We start from the raw sequence: 12,308 nt of genomic DNA, 5'->3' as shown, positions 1-12,308 counted from the left end.
AAAGAGAGACAGCAGGCATAGAGGCATCCTGATGGAAGAATACATTCTACTTATGGAGTCTTGAGGAAAAAAAAAAAAAAAAAAACCAAGCAGAAGAACCTGAATCTGACCTAGCTTTAGACCCAACATCCAATTGACAGGAAATACATGGGATAAAGAAACATGTTAATTGACACCATAAGGATGCAACCAGCAAAATACAGACCATGAGAATCTCCAAGGACAATTGGCCCAGTTTCCTGAACAAATAATTTAAAAGGGACTTAAAAGACAAAGCAGGGGCCAGGCACAGTGGCTCACTCTTGTAATCCCAGCACTTTGGGAGACCAAGGTAGGTGGATCACCTGAGGTCAAGACCAGCCTGGCCAACATGGTGAAGCCCCCATCTCTACTAAAACTACAAAAGTTAGCTGGGCGTGGTGGCACATTCCTGTAATCCCAGCTACTCAAGAGGCTGAAGCCATAAATTGCTGAACCCAGGAGGCAGAGGTTGTAGTGAGCCAAGATCCTGCCATTGCACTCCAGCCTGGGCAACAAAGCGAGACTCCATCTCAAAAAAAAAAAAAAAAAAAAAAAAAAAAGACAAAGCAACCATTCACGTTTTGTGAATGTCTATGGATCCGGAATCAAACAAATTGTAAAGAAAAAACTAAAGCAAGACTATCTGTGACTTTTTTTTTTTTGAGACAGAGTTTCACTCTGTCACTCAGGCTGGAGTACAGTGGTGTGATCTCGACTCACTGAAACCTCCGCCTCCTGGGTTCAAGTGAGTCTGGTGCCTCAGCCTCCCCAGTAGCTGGGATTACAGGCATGTGTCACCACACCTGGATAATTTTTGTAGTTTTAGTAAAGATGGGGGTTTCACCATGTTGGCCAGGCTGGTCTCGAACTCCTGACCTCAGGTGATCCGCCCGCCTCGGCCTCCTGAAGTACTGGGATTATAGGCTTAAGCCACCGCACCTGGCCTGTGACATTTATGAGACATATGGAAAATGTAGACACTGGCTATTTGATGATATTAAGAAAAGATTATTAAACCAGGTGTGGTTGCTCACGCCTGTAATCCCAGCACTTCGGGAGGTCAAGGCAGTAGGATCACTTGGGCTCAGGAGTTCAAGACCAGCCTAGGCAACAAAGTGAGACCTCGACTCTACAAGAAATAAAAAAATCAGCAAGCCTGGTGGCATGCACCTGTGGTCCCAACTTGTAGGTAGGAGGTAGGAGGATTGCTTCAGACCAGGAGGCCGAGGCTGTAGTGAGCCATAAAGAAAAGAAAAGATTACTAACTAAAATGTTTTTAATGCACTGAATGAAACACCTTGGCCTCCTGCCTTGGGGCTCTCTCCACAGCCTCCCCGACACTACTGTTGAGCTGACTACTCACACCGATCAGACACCCCTCCCTGCTCAAAGATCAGGCAGGATCAAGCTCCCCCGCTGAGGCAGGCTCTCCTTTCCCTGTACCAGCTCTTCCTTGCAACCCCCCTGACTGTCATGGGCTCCCACCTCCATGCCTTTGCTCATGCCTTGCTCCTGCTTGGAGTGCCTGCTGCTCTGTTTCAACCCCACCCATCCCTTGAAGCTCTGAGCAAATTCCATCTCCACAAATCGGTTTTTCTAACCTCCCCATCCCTCCCATCCTTCTGAGCCTCTAGGACCTTCCCTCTGTCCCACGTACATATCACTGACCACTCGCTTCCTCAGTCTAGAATTTTGGGGATCTACATCTTTTCATCACTAGAGGCTGTGAGGTCCTTGGTAGCAAAGCTGGATATTCTAGTGGATTAAAATCAGGAACTTTGGCCGGGCGTGGTGGCTCATGCCTATAATCACAGCACTTTGGGAGGCTGAGGCTGGCGGATTGCCTGAGCTCAGGAGTTCAAGACCAGCCTGGGCAACATGGTGAAATCCCGTCTCTACTAAACTACAAAAAAAAGTTGGCCAGTCGTGGTGGCATGCGCCTGTTATCCCAACAACTCGGGAGGCTGAGGCAGGAGAACTGCTTGAACCAAGGAGGTGGAAGTTGCAGTGATCCAAGATCGTGCCACTGTACTCCAGTCTGGTGACAGAGTGAGACTCCGTCTCAAAATAAATAAATAAATAAATAAATAAATAAATCAGGAACTTCAAACTCTGACTCAGCCACTTATGTACTACTGTGACCTCAGGAAGATCACTCAACCTCTCTGCGCCTCAATATCCTCATCTGTGAAATGGGAATGAACGCAGTTCCTACCTCACAGGGAAGCTGTGAATATTAGTTGAAATGAAATATACAAAGAGCCTAGCCCAGAGTAAACATCTAATAAATGCTGACTGCCACAACTGTGGTAATGGTTATTTCAAGTTGCCTCTGTGTCCTCACAGGCCCTTGTACACAGTAGGTGTATTGAGTTGAACTGAAATTCAACTGAGTTGAGTTGGATGTAAAGAGCAGGGCTGGCTCTCAGCTACTGCCCATCCCTGGCCAGGCCTCACCTCTCGGTGAACATCTTCACCTTGCTGACCAGCCACCAGAACCCCACCACCTGCCTCCAGAGGAGGAGCAGGTGACTGTGCTCGTTGCTGAAGTAGGTATTGAAGGACTGGAGGGAAGACATGCCGAGGGAAGCGTTGGTGTGAGAGCGAGTTTACTCCCTCCCCCTGCTTCCCTCATCTCTGACCATCCCGGGAGGCACCGTCATTCAGGGAGTGGGTCTTCCTGTGGGCCTGTGCAGAGAGTTGTGTCCCAGCAGCCACGCTCAGCCTCCCAAGCCTCATGGCTCCCTCCTGCACAGGGACCTGGGTTTCAAGTCCTCTTTTGGCTGCAAGAGGCAGCAAGGAAGGGCAAAAATGCAAGGGACCTAGCTTTGCATCCCAGCTGCCAGTTGCATGACTGTGGGCAGGTTACTTAACCACTCTTTATGTATTTACTTATTTTGAGACAGAGTCTTGCTCTGTTGCCCAGGATGGAGTGCAGTGGCGTGATCTCTCAGCCTCCCAAATAGCTAGGATTACAGGTGTGCACCACCACGCCAGGCTAATTTTTGTATTTTTAGTAGAGACGGGGTTTCACCATGTTGGCCAGACTGGTCTCGAACTCCTGACCTCAAGTGATCACCTGCCTCAGCCTCCCAAAGTGCTGGGATTACAGGCTGAGCCACTGCGACCGGCCTTAACCTCTCTTTAAAATTAGGAGGATGATAGCACCTACCACACGCAGTTATCAAGAGGAATAAAGGTCAATGCACACCGTGCACATGGTATATGCTACACATTGATAAAGACCAGCTATTGTGATGACGTCTATTTACTTCTGCTAACATGCTCCCTTGGACAGTGCTCCCTCTCCCTCTCCAGGCTTCTGAGTCCTCCCTCCTCTGCAGTGCCCCTTCCCCTTGGGTCAAGCTGGCCTCCCTGCACCCCCATGCCCACCTCCTCCTTGCGCCTCCATGCCGCCTCCCACTGCTCTAGCTCCTTGCAGCTGCGTGTCCAATTGCTGGTCACCTTTCGTATGTCCTCACTCAGAGCCTGGTTGGCCGAGCCTGCCTGGTCCAGCTGTTCTCGGAGCATGGCATTCACCTGGGCCAGGCTGGCACTCCTGAATGGGGCAGAGGTGATCAGTAGGCACTCACGCAGGGGGCCATCCTGCCAGCCCTGGCCCTCCCTGCTGCGCCCTCACCTCTGCTGCTCCTCCTCCAGCCGGATGAGGGCGCTCTCCAGGTCTTGGTTGTGCTCTGTGTCCTGGGTGGGAGAGAGGTTAAAGCATCAGGCAGGGCAGGTGGAGGGCAGGCCTGCCCCTGCCCCACCCTGGCACCTACCCTTAGCAGCTGCTGCTCCAGCTCTCCAGATCTCTCCAGCAGCTGCTGCTCCGGCTCCGAGCACCTCTTCTTGTACTGGAGAATCTGGGGATGGGGAGCTGATGGTGACCCCCATGGGTGGGGGCAGGGCAAAATGAACATGTGGGAGGGCAGGAGCAGGATTGGGTGGCCCTGACCTTGCCCTGCAGCCGCTGCACACAAGCTGGGCCTGCCGCTGCTGGCCCTCCAGGTAGGCCTGCAGCTTGCACCGGTAGGAGGCCTGCTCCTCCTGTAGCTGCCTCCGCAACTCCAGGCTCTGGGATGGGGGCTGTGAGGGGAGGGGATGGGAAAAGACAGGAGAGGAGAGAAGCAGAGGCGGGGAGCCAAAGGAAGAGGAAGGATGAAGAGAGGAGAGGAGAAGGGAGAGAAAGGGAGAAGGAGAGAGAAGAGGGAATCGGGGTAGGAAAAGAGGGGAGGCACCTGGAGGTCAGGACCTTACACACTCTTCACCCTCCGCAGGTTGTTGGGTCCTAGAGCCCTCCAAGCCCAGGGGGTGGGGTCAGTAGCCAGGCAGCCGGAAAGACCAGAGTCCTAAGTATTCGGGATCATCTTTGCTGGCCCAGAATGGGGTCACAGTGTTAGCTAAGAATGAGAGGATTTATGTTTTCCCACAACAGGTGTAGGGCAAAGAATGCAGGCTGTGAGATCACCCAGACCAGGCTTGGCACTTAGTTGGGCATGAGCAGTCCAGCCTGGACTGATGAGCATTTATGCAACACCTGTGGCATTCCTAGGTCTGACCTAGACACAGTGGTAGAGCCTCAAACTCCAAATGCCCCAGCCTTGCCCTTCAGGCACTTACTGGGAAGCTTCTGGCCCCTTCACACCCACCCCAGCCCCCACTAGCTGGGTGCACCAGGGACACTGACTTTACCTCTCTGAGACTCAATGTCCTCTTACGTAAGATGTGATAATATTGGTACTCACCTCACGGAGCTGTCCGGGGATGAAACAGAATATCGTGTGTGCATAACCAGCACATGGCAGGGTGCCAGGGGTCACACGGTCAACACTCAAGAAATACTCATTTAATTCATTTGAAAATGCAAAAGGCACAGTCCCTCCCTGCCAGGCGTGGGCACTCACACCTGTAATCTCAGCATTTTGGGAGGCCAAGGCAGGCGGATCACCTGAGGTGAGGAGTTCGAGACCAGCCTGACCAATATGGTGAAACCCCATCTCTACCAAAAATACAAAAATTAGCTGGGTGTGGTGGCACATGCCTGTAATGCTAGCTACTTGGGAGGCTGAGGCAGGAGAATCAATTGAACCTGGGAGGCGGAGGTTGCAGTGAGCTGAGATCATGCCATTGCACTCCAGCCTGGGCAACAAGAGCGAAACTTTGTCTCAAAAAAAAGAAAAAAAAAGCACAGTCCCTATATCCCAGGGCCCTGACTGAAACCCAGAGGTCACCCACCACCTCCCATTGTTCTTTCCCTGGGGCAAGGAGGCTATGTGCTCTAGTGGTTAGGCGCACAGCTCTGGAGTCAGTATCAGGTCTGAGGTTGCATGTGAGACAGCTCTGTCACTTGCAACTATGGTGTTCAAGACAGTGTGACCTTGAACAGGTTACCTCCCTGAGCTTCAGTTTTCTCATCTCTAAAAGGAGACTAGACCAGGACAGGTGCAGTGGCTCAAGCCTGTAATTCCAGCACTTTGGGAGGCTGAGGCGGGCAGATCACTTGATGTCAGGAGTTCGAGACCAGCCTGGCCAACATAGTGAAACCCCATCTCTACTAAAAATACAAAAATTAGCCTGTAATCCCAGCACTTTGGGAGGCCAAAGTGGGCAGATCACAAGGTCAAGAGATTGAGACCATCCTGGCCAACATGGTGAAACCCCATCTCTACTAAAAATACAAAAATTAGCCTGTAATCCCAGCATTTTGGGAGGCCAAAGTGGGCAGATCATGAGGTCAGGAGATCGAGACCAACCTGGCTAACACAGTGAAACCCCGTCTCTACTAAAAATACAAAAATTAGCCTGTAATCCCAGCATTTTGGGAGGCCAAAGTGGGTGGATCATGAGGTCAGGAGATCGAGACCAACCTGGCTAACACAGTGAAACCCCGTCTCTACTAAAAATACAAAAATTAGCAGGGCATGTTGGTGCATGCCTGTAGTCCCAGCTACTTGTGAGGCTGAGTCAGGAGAATCACTTGAACCTTGAAGCTGACTGTGGCATTAAAGACATCAGTGAGCTTGTCTGTTGTTCCCAGAATACCAGCCCGGTAGTGGGAGGGCCTACCTTGTTCACCTCTCTGTCACTCGCATTTTGAGTGTCACCAACCCATGCCCACAGTTCCCTGAAGGATGGCTGTGGTTACCGAGCAGAGGCACGGAGGAGGCCCCAAGAGGCCACACTGCAGTGAGCCGTGATCACACCACTGCACTCCAGCCTGGCGACAGAGTAAGACTCTGTCTCAAAAAAATAAATAAATAAAAATAAAAAAATTAGCTGGGGAGTGGTGGCATGTGCATATAATCCCAGCTACTTAGGAGGCTGAGGCAGGGGAATCACTTGAACCCAGGAGGAGGAGGTTGCAGTGAGCCAAGATTGTGCCACAGCACTCCAGCCTGGGTTACAGAGCAAGACTCTGTCTCAAAAAAATAAAATAAAATGATACTAGACTGGGTGTGGTGGTTCAGGTCTGTAACCCCAGCACTTTGGGAGGCCAAAACGGGAGAATCGCTTGAGCCCAGGAGTTTGAGACTGGCCTGGACAACATAGCGAGACTCTGTCCTACCAAAAACAACAAAAAAATGAGACTGATAATACCTACCACACCTGGCAGGTGGTAAGCTATTAGCCAATGGTAGCCACTGTTCCTATCATCATTAGCATCACGTGTCTGGGCTCCTGCCCTTAGAGTTGTAAGCCCTGAAAAAGGACAGAAATTGCTCACTTGAGGAGCTCGGCTTTTAAGACGCAAGTCTGAAGTTCCCGGCTGAATAAAGCTCCTTCCTTCTTTAACCTGGTGTCTGAGGAGTTTTGCCTGCGGCTCGTCCTGCTACACTGCTATGTCTCAGCCCTCCGCCCCTGGGTGCCCGCTGCTCCATGCTGTGCCCCAAAGGGGGCATATTCACATTATCTCATTAAATCCTTACTTCAACCCATTTCCAGATGAGAAAACTGAGGCTCAGAGAGATTGGGCTCTCACCTATTCAAGGCGACATGCTTCAGGGAAGTGGTGAGCCCAAAGCTCATTCCACTTAGACCAGCAGCCTCCCAATAAGTGACCGAAGGGCAAGGCCAAGGCATTTGCACTTTGAGGCTCTAATTCTATATCCAGGTCAGACCCAGAATGCCACGGTGCTGTATAAATGCTCATCAGTCCAGGTTGGACCGCTCATGCCCAACTAAGGAACCTGCCCTGCAAACGGAAAACCAAGAAACAGGGCCGAAAAGATAAATGTTGCCAAGCTGCAATGGCAAGCAAGCCAGATTTGGGCAAAACCAAACCAGCCACTGGCCGGGTGCGGTGGCTCATGCCTGTAATCCCAACACAGGGAGGCCGAGGCAGGTGGATCGCTTGAGGTCAGGAATTCTAGACCAGCCTGGCCAACGTGGTGAAACCCCATCTCTACTAAAAATACAGAAATCAGCTGGGCATGGTGGTGGGTGCCTGTAGTCCCAGCTACTCGGGAAGCTGAGGCACAAGGATCACTTGAAACTGGGAGGTAGAGATTGTGGTGAGCTGAGATCGCACCACTGCACTCCAGCCTGAGTGACAGAGAGAGACTCTAAAAACAAAAAACAAAAAACAAAAAACAAAAAAAAAAACTAATCCAGCCAGCGGCAGAGAGCTGCCACTACAAATCCCAGGGACGCCCACTCTTCTACCTCTAGGCAGCCTCCAGAAATCCCCTCTACAGGCTGCACACCTGCCCACCAGAGCAGGGGGGAAGCCGCAAATACCCCTGGACCAGCATGTCCAGCCCTGCAAGCCCAGCTCAGCAGAGGGGGCCCCAGATGTCCTTGGGGGACTGAACTGAATTATTCTGTGCCTTCTCCTGACCACAGCCCTAACGGTTGGGGGAAGGAGACAGGATGTCAGCCCTGGCACCAGGTGACACCCACCCTTGGCTCCATCCCCAAAGTTCTCCCCCAGAGTCCTGCTGGGTTCTGTGGGTCCCAGGAAGTCATATCTGAACCCCGAGTATGTGTCCACTGCTTCCACCCAATTCTCCAAAAAAAAAAATGACTGAATTCCTCTTAGAAATCTGGATGCTAACAGCTTCAGCATCTGGCCACCTGGACTCCAGCCTTGGCTCACCAGCCCCTCACCAGCTGTGTGACCCTGCACCAGTGTCTTCACTTCTCTGAGCCTCAGTTTCCTCATCTGCAAAATGGGATAATAATGGTGCCTGTTTCTAGCATGAGCATTAAATAAAATACTCCATGCTAAGCTATATGCCTGGATATGGTGTGGCAGAAACTGCAATGTGCCCACCACAAAGCATTTCCAATACCTCTTAGGAATATGGCTAAAAGCCATTTCCCAGACTCCTTTGCAGTCAGATATGGCCATGTGGTCAAGTTCTGGTCCACAGAATTAAGACAGAAAGAAAGCGTGCCACTTTAGGCTTGGCCCATAAAATTATTTCTCTCCTTCCTGGTCCATCAGCTAGAAGGCAATAACTCCAAGGTCCTAGGGGATGCTGCAACCACAAGACAGAAGGGATCTCGGTCCCTGGGTCACCACATAGAAAGCCACCTGCCAAACACCCAACAGGACTTTTCATGAATGAGAAATAAACTTCTATTGTGCTAAGCCTCTGAGAATTCAGGGTTTCACTATCACATTAGCTAGTGTTACCTTAATTACTACCTGCAGTTGAACAGCGGGTGAGTGTTGGCTATTACTACTGTTATCATTACTATCAGGAGTATTATTGGCTCTTTCTAGCACCCAAGCTAGAACCCTGTGCCTTGTTCTAGATGCTGAGCCATTATTTGGTGACCAAATACAGAGGAGACACCCTTTGTACCCTTCCCTCCCCACTACCACCCTCCAAACCTGCCTTTTGCCAGGGCTAGCGGCAGGAACTAGCCAAAAGGCCCCTCAAAGATTACTTGCTTCAAACATAGCAGCTGCTCTTATCCGCTTACCCCTTCGTTATCCTCCTGCTGCTGACTAGAAATTATGACAAAAATATTGAACCAACCATGAGCCAGGCTCTGTGCCCAAAACGTTACATCTGTCCCTTACCTGCTTTAACACTCCCGGCACCACCCTGCTCACTTTACAGATGACAGTGTGAAGTCTCAGCAAAGTTAAATAATTGGTTCCAATGCACCCAGCCACAAAGAGCTCCAGTCACAGCTGCAACCTAGGTGTGCCTGATTCCAAAGGGTTTTTGTTTTTTGTTTTGTTTTGTTTTTGAGATGGAGTCTCGCTCTGTCACCCAGTCTGGAGTGCAATGGCACGATCTCGGCTCACTGCAACCTCCGTCTCCTGGGCTCAAGCAATTCTCCTGCCTCAGCCTCCTGAGTAGCTGGGATTACAGGTATGCGCCACCGCGCCCAGCTAATTTTTGTATTTTTAGTAGAGACAGGGTTTCACCATGTTGGCCAGGCTGGTCTCAAACTCCTGACCTCAAGTGATCTACCCGCCTCGGCCTATCAAAGTGCTGGGATTATAGGCATGAGCCACCGCACCCAGCCCAGAGTTTTAAATAATAACAGCAAGCCGGGTGCAGTGACTCACACCTGTGATCCCAACACTTTGGGAGGCCAAGGTAGGAGGATTGCTTGGGCCCAGGAGTTTGAGACCAGCCCTGGCAACACAGTGAGACTCCATCTCTGCCAAATAAATACAAAAAATTGGCCTGGCATGGTGGCATGCACCTCCTGTAGTCCCAGTTCCTTGAGAGGCTGAGGCAGGAGGATTGCTTGAGCCTCAAAAGTTGAGGCTGCAATGAGCTGTGGTTGTGTCACTACCCTCTAGCCTGGGTGACAGAGCAAGACCCTGTCTCAAATAAGCAAAAACAGTAACAGCAATGACTGCCATCCTGCAGCGCCTGCTGTGTGCCTGGCACCACCCCAGGATGCCGATGTGTATTATATAAGCCACTGCCTGGACTGCTGAGATGGCTCCTCGAGGGTCTCTCTGCTTCCCTGCTCATCCCCTCACCCACTCAAGTTTCACACAGTAAAGGTCATACCCCTCCCCTACCCAAGGCCCTCTACTAGCCCTTACCGCACCTAAAATGAAGTTCAAAGTCCTTCCATGGCCCACAGGGCCCACCAGATCTGGCCCCACTTCACTTCTCCCACCTCATCTCCTTTTTTTTTTTTTTTTTTGTTTTGTTTTTTGTTTTTTGAGGCAGAGTCTTGCTCTGTTGCCCAGGCCTGAGCTGGAGTGCAGTGGTGCACGATCTCAGCTCACCGCAACCTCCGCCTCCTGGGTTCAAGCAATTCTCCTACCTCAGCCTCCCGAGTAGCTGGGATTACAGGCGTGCACCACCACGCCCAGCTAATTTTTGTATTTTTAGTAGAGATGAGGTTTCACCATATTGGCCAGGCTGGTTTTAAACTCCTGACCTCAAGTGATCCACCCACCTTGGCCTCCCAAAGTGCTGGGATTACAGGCGTGAGCCACCACACCCGGCTGCTCACGGCCTTCTTGATTCCTCAAACACCAGGCATGCTCCCACCTCTGGGCGTTTGCGCTGCCATTTCCTCTGCCTGGGACGCACTTCCCCCTTTTGCACAGCTCACTCCCGCTTGTCGGCCAGATTTTGGCTCAAAATTATCACCTTCTGAGGGACCTACCCCTGACTCTCAGCTAAAGAGGCCCCTCCAGTGGCTGTTCCGTTTTCTCCAACATGTATGTTGTCTGTCTCCTCCTTTTTTCCTTTTTTCTTTGAGACAGGGTCTTGCTCTGTTGTCCAGGCTGGAGTGCAGGGGCAAAATCATGGCTCATTGCAGCCTTGACCTCCTGGGCTTAAGGGATCCTCCCACCTCAGCCTCCTGAGTAGCTGGGACCACAAGTGCGTGCCACCATGTCTAGCTAATTTTTTACTTGTTGTAGAGATGAGATGTTGCCCAGGCTAGTCTCCAACTCCTGGGCTCAAGCGGTCCTCCCACCTCAGCCTCCCAAAGTGCCAGGTTGACTTAGTTCACTGCCACTTCCACAGTGCCTGGGCTAAGGCCAAAGCTCCATGAAGAGCTGCTGAATGAATTAATGAATGCTAAGAGCCAAGTAATAATATAGGATGTTAAATGGAAAAAGAAATGATTCCCCTTAGCTCTGGCTGCGGTCATGTTGTGTCACGGATGGTGTCAGCCATAGATGGGGATCACGGAAGGACAGCAGCGAACACATATCCAGCATCTGCCGCATCCCAGAAGTTCAGGGTGAAAACCAGGGAGTGACCCCCAGAGGGGCCACCTGGGTGGAAAGGGGGCCTCCCCTCCAAGGGCTGAAAGACTGGGGAGGGGAGGGTTAAGTCAGGGAAATGTGCACGGGTGGGGAGCCTCGGAGATCCAGGGGTTGACTCCTGGAGTCTTGCCTGAACCTCGCTGTCCTCTGCTCCCGCCACAAGATCTGTTTATTAAGCACCTGCTGTGAGCCCAGCGAAAGAAAACAGAAATTCTGTTTTCTGGAGTAAACAGACAGATGGCACCCTGAAGGCCTCCTCCCCAGGTCCCCATTCCCCAGTCAATCGTCTTCCCGAGGGAGCTGTGACCTGGTCACCAGAGGGGCAGACATCCGCCCCAGCACGGTCGTTAGGCTTAAGTCTGTGTGAAAATTAGGAGGGAGCTCGTTCAAAATGCCCACTCCAGAGACGCTGCCGGGCACAGGGGCCTGAGGCCGCATGGTGAGAAGCGCAAGGGGTGCAGGGCCTCATCCCCGCACAGCATCCGGCGGCCCTGCCTCCGTGGCCAGCCCAACTGCGCGCTCTGGGCCTCAGTTTCCGCATCCGCACAATGGAGATGCTTACGACTCGGCAGGGCTGCAATGAAGACGAAACCGGGTCCCACAGGAGGGCAGTGCAGGGCGGGGCCCGCACGCAGGAGCTGCAGAGGGCATCTGCGGGGGGCAGAGGCCGTCGCGAGGGCCTCCCACGGCCGCCCGCGGAGCGAGGGGACCCCGACCGGCGGAGGGACGGCTGCGCCCTGCAGGCCGCTGCGCCCGGGCAGGCCTGGCCTCCTGTCGCGCCCCCTGCCTGCGACAATCCAGGCAGGATGGGCGCCAGGACGCGGCGGGGCATCTGCGGAGCCCGTCGGGAACGCTCTCTTGGCATCCGGTGCCGGGCCGCGGCGGGCGCGGCGCCCATAGCGCCCCTAGCCCCGGGACAGGGCTCCACGCCCGCAGGCGAGCGGCCTCCTTCGCCGGGAGCGCCTCCGTCCAGCCCCCGCGCACGCGCGCATCCCTGGCCTCCTACCTTCGCGCGCCTTCTCCGCAGCCGGGGTCGCCGAGGCCGAGCGGGCTGCACCAGGTGGCGCGGGGCGGGGCGTCC

At 52.7% G+C, this 12,308-nt stretch overlaps 1 protein-coding gene across 1 annotated transcript in view; it reads right to left on the bottom strand.

The window, feature by feature from the left end:
* Positions 1–12,308, bottom strand: part of LOC134737573 (rootletin-like) — a gene marked incomplete at its 5' end in the record, with an annotated part of 13,013 nt that extends 705 nt beyond the window's left edge. The window contains 4 exons of the mRNA XM_063649445.1: positions 3,487–3,580; positions 3,662–3,723; positions 3,801–3,884; positions 12,234–12,308. Of these exons, the coding sequence (XP_063505515.1) occupies positions 3,487–3,580; positions 3,662–3,723; positions 3,801–3,884; positions 12,234–12,308 (315 nt within the window). The remainder of the gene's footprint in view (positions 1–3,486; positions 3,581–3,661; positions 3,724–3,800; positions 3,885–12,233) is intronic.

This window comes from Pongo pygmaeus, chromosome 1, assembly GCF_028885625.2.
Source record: "Pongo pygmaeus isolate AG05252 chromosome 1, NHGRI_mPonPyg2-v2.0_pri, whole genome shotgun sequence".
Taxonomy (NCBI): Eukaryota; Metazoa; Chordata; class Mammalia; order Primates; family Hominidae; genus Pongo; species Pongo pygmaeus.
The sequence above is the reverse complement of the archived record's forward strand: the minus strand, read 5'-3'. Positions and strand labels throughout refer to the sequence as shown.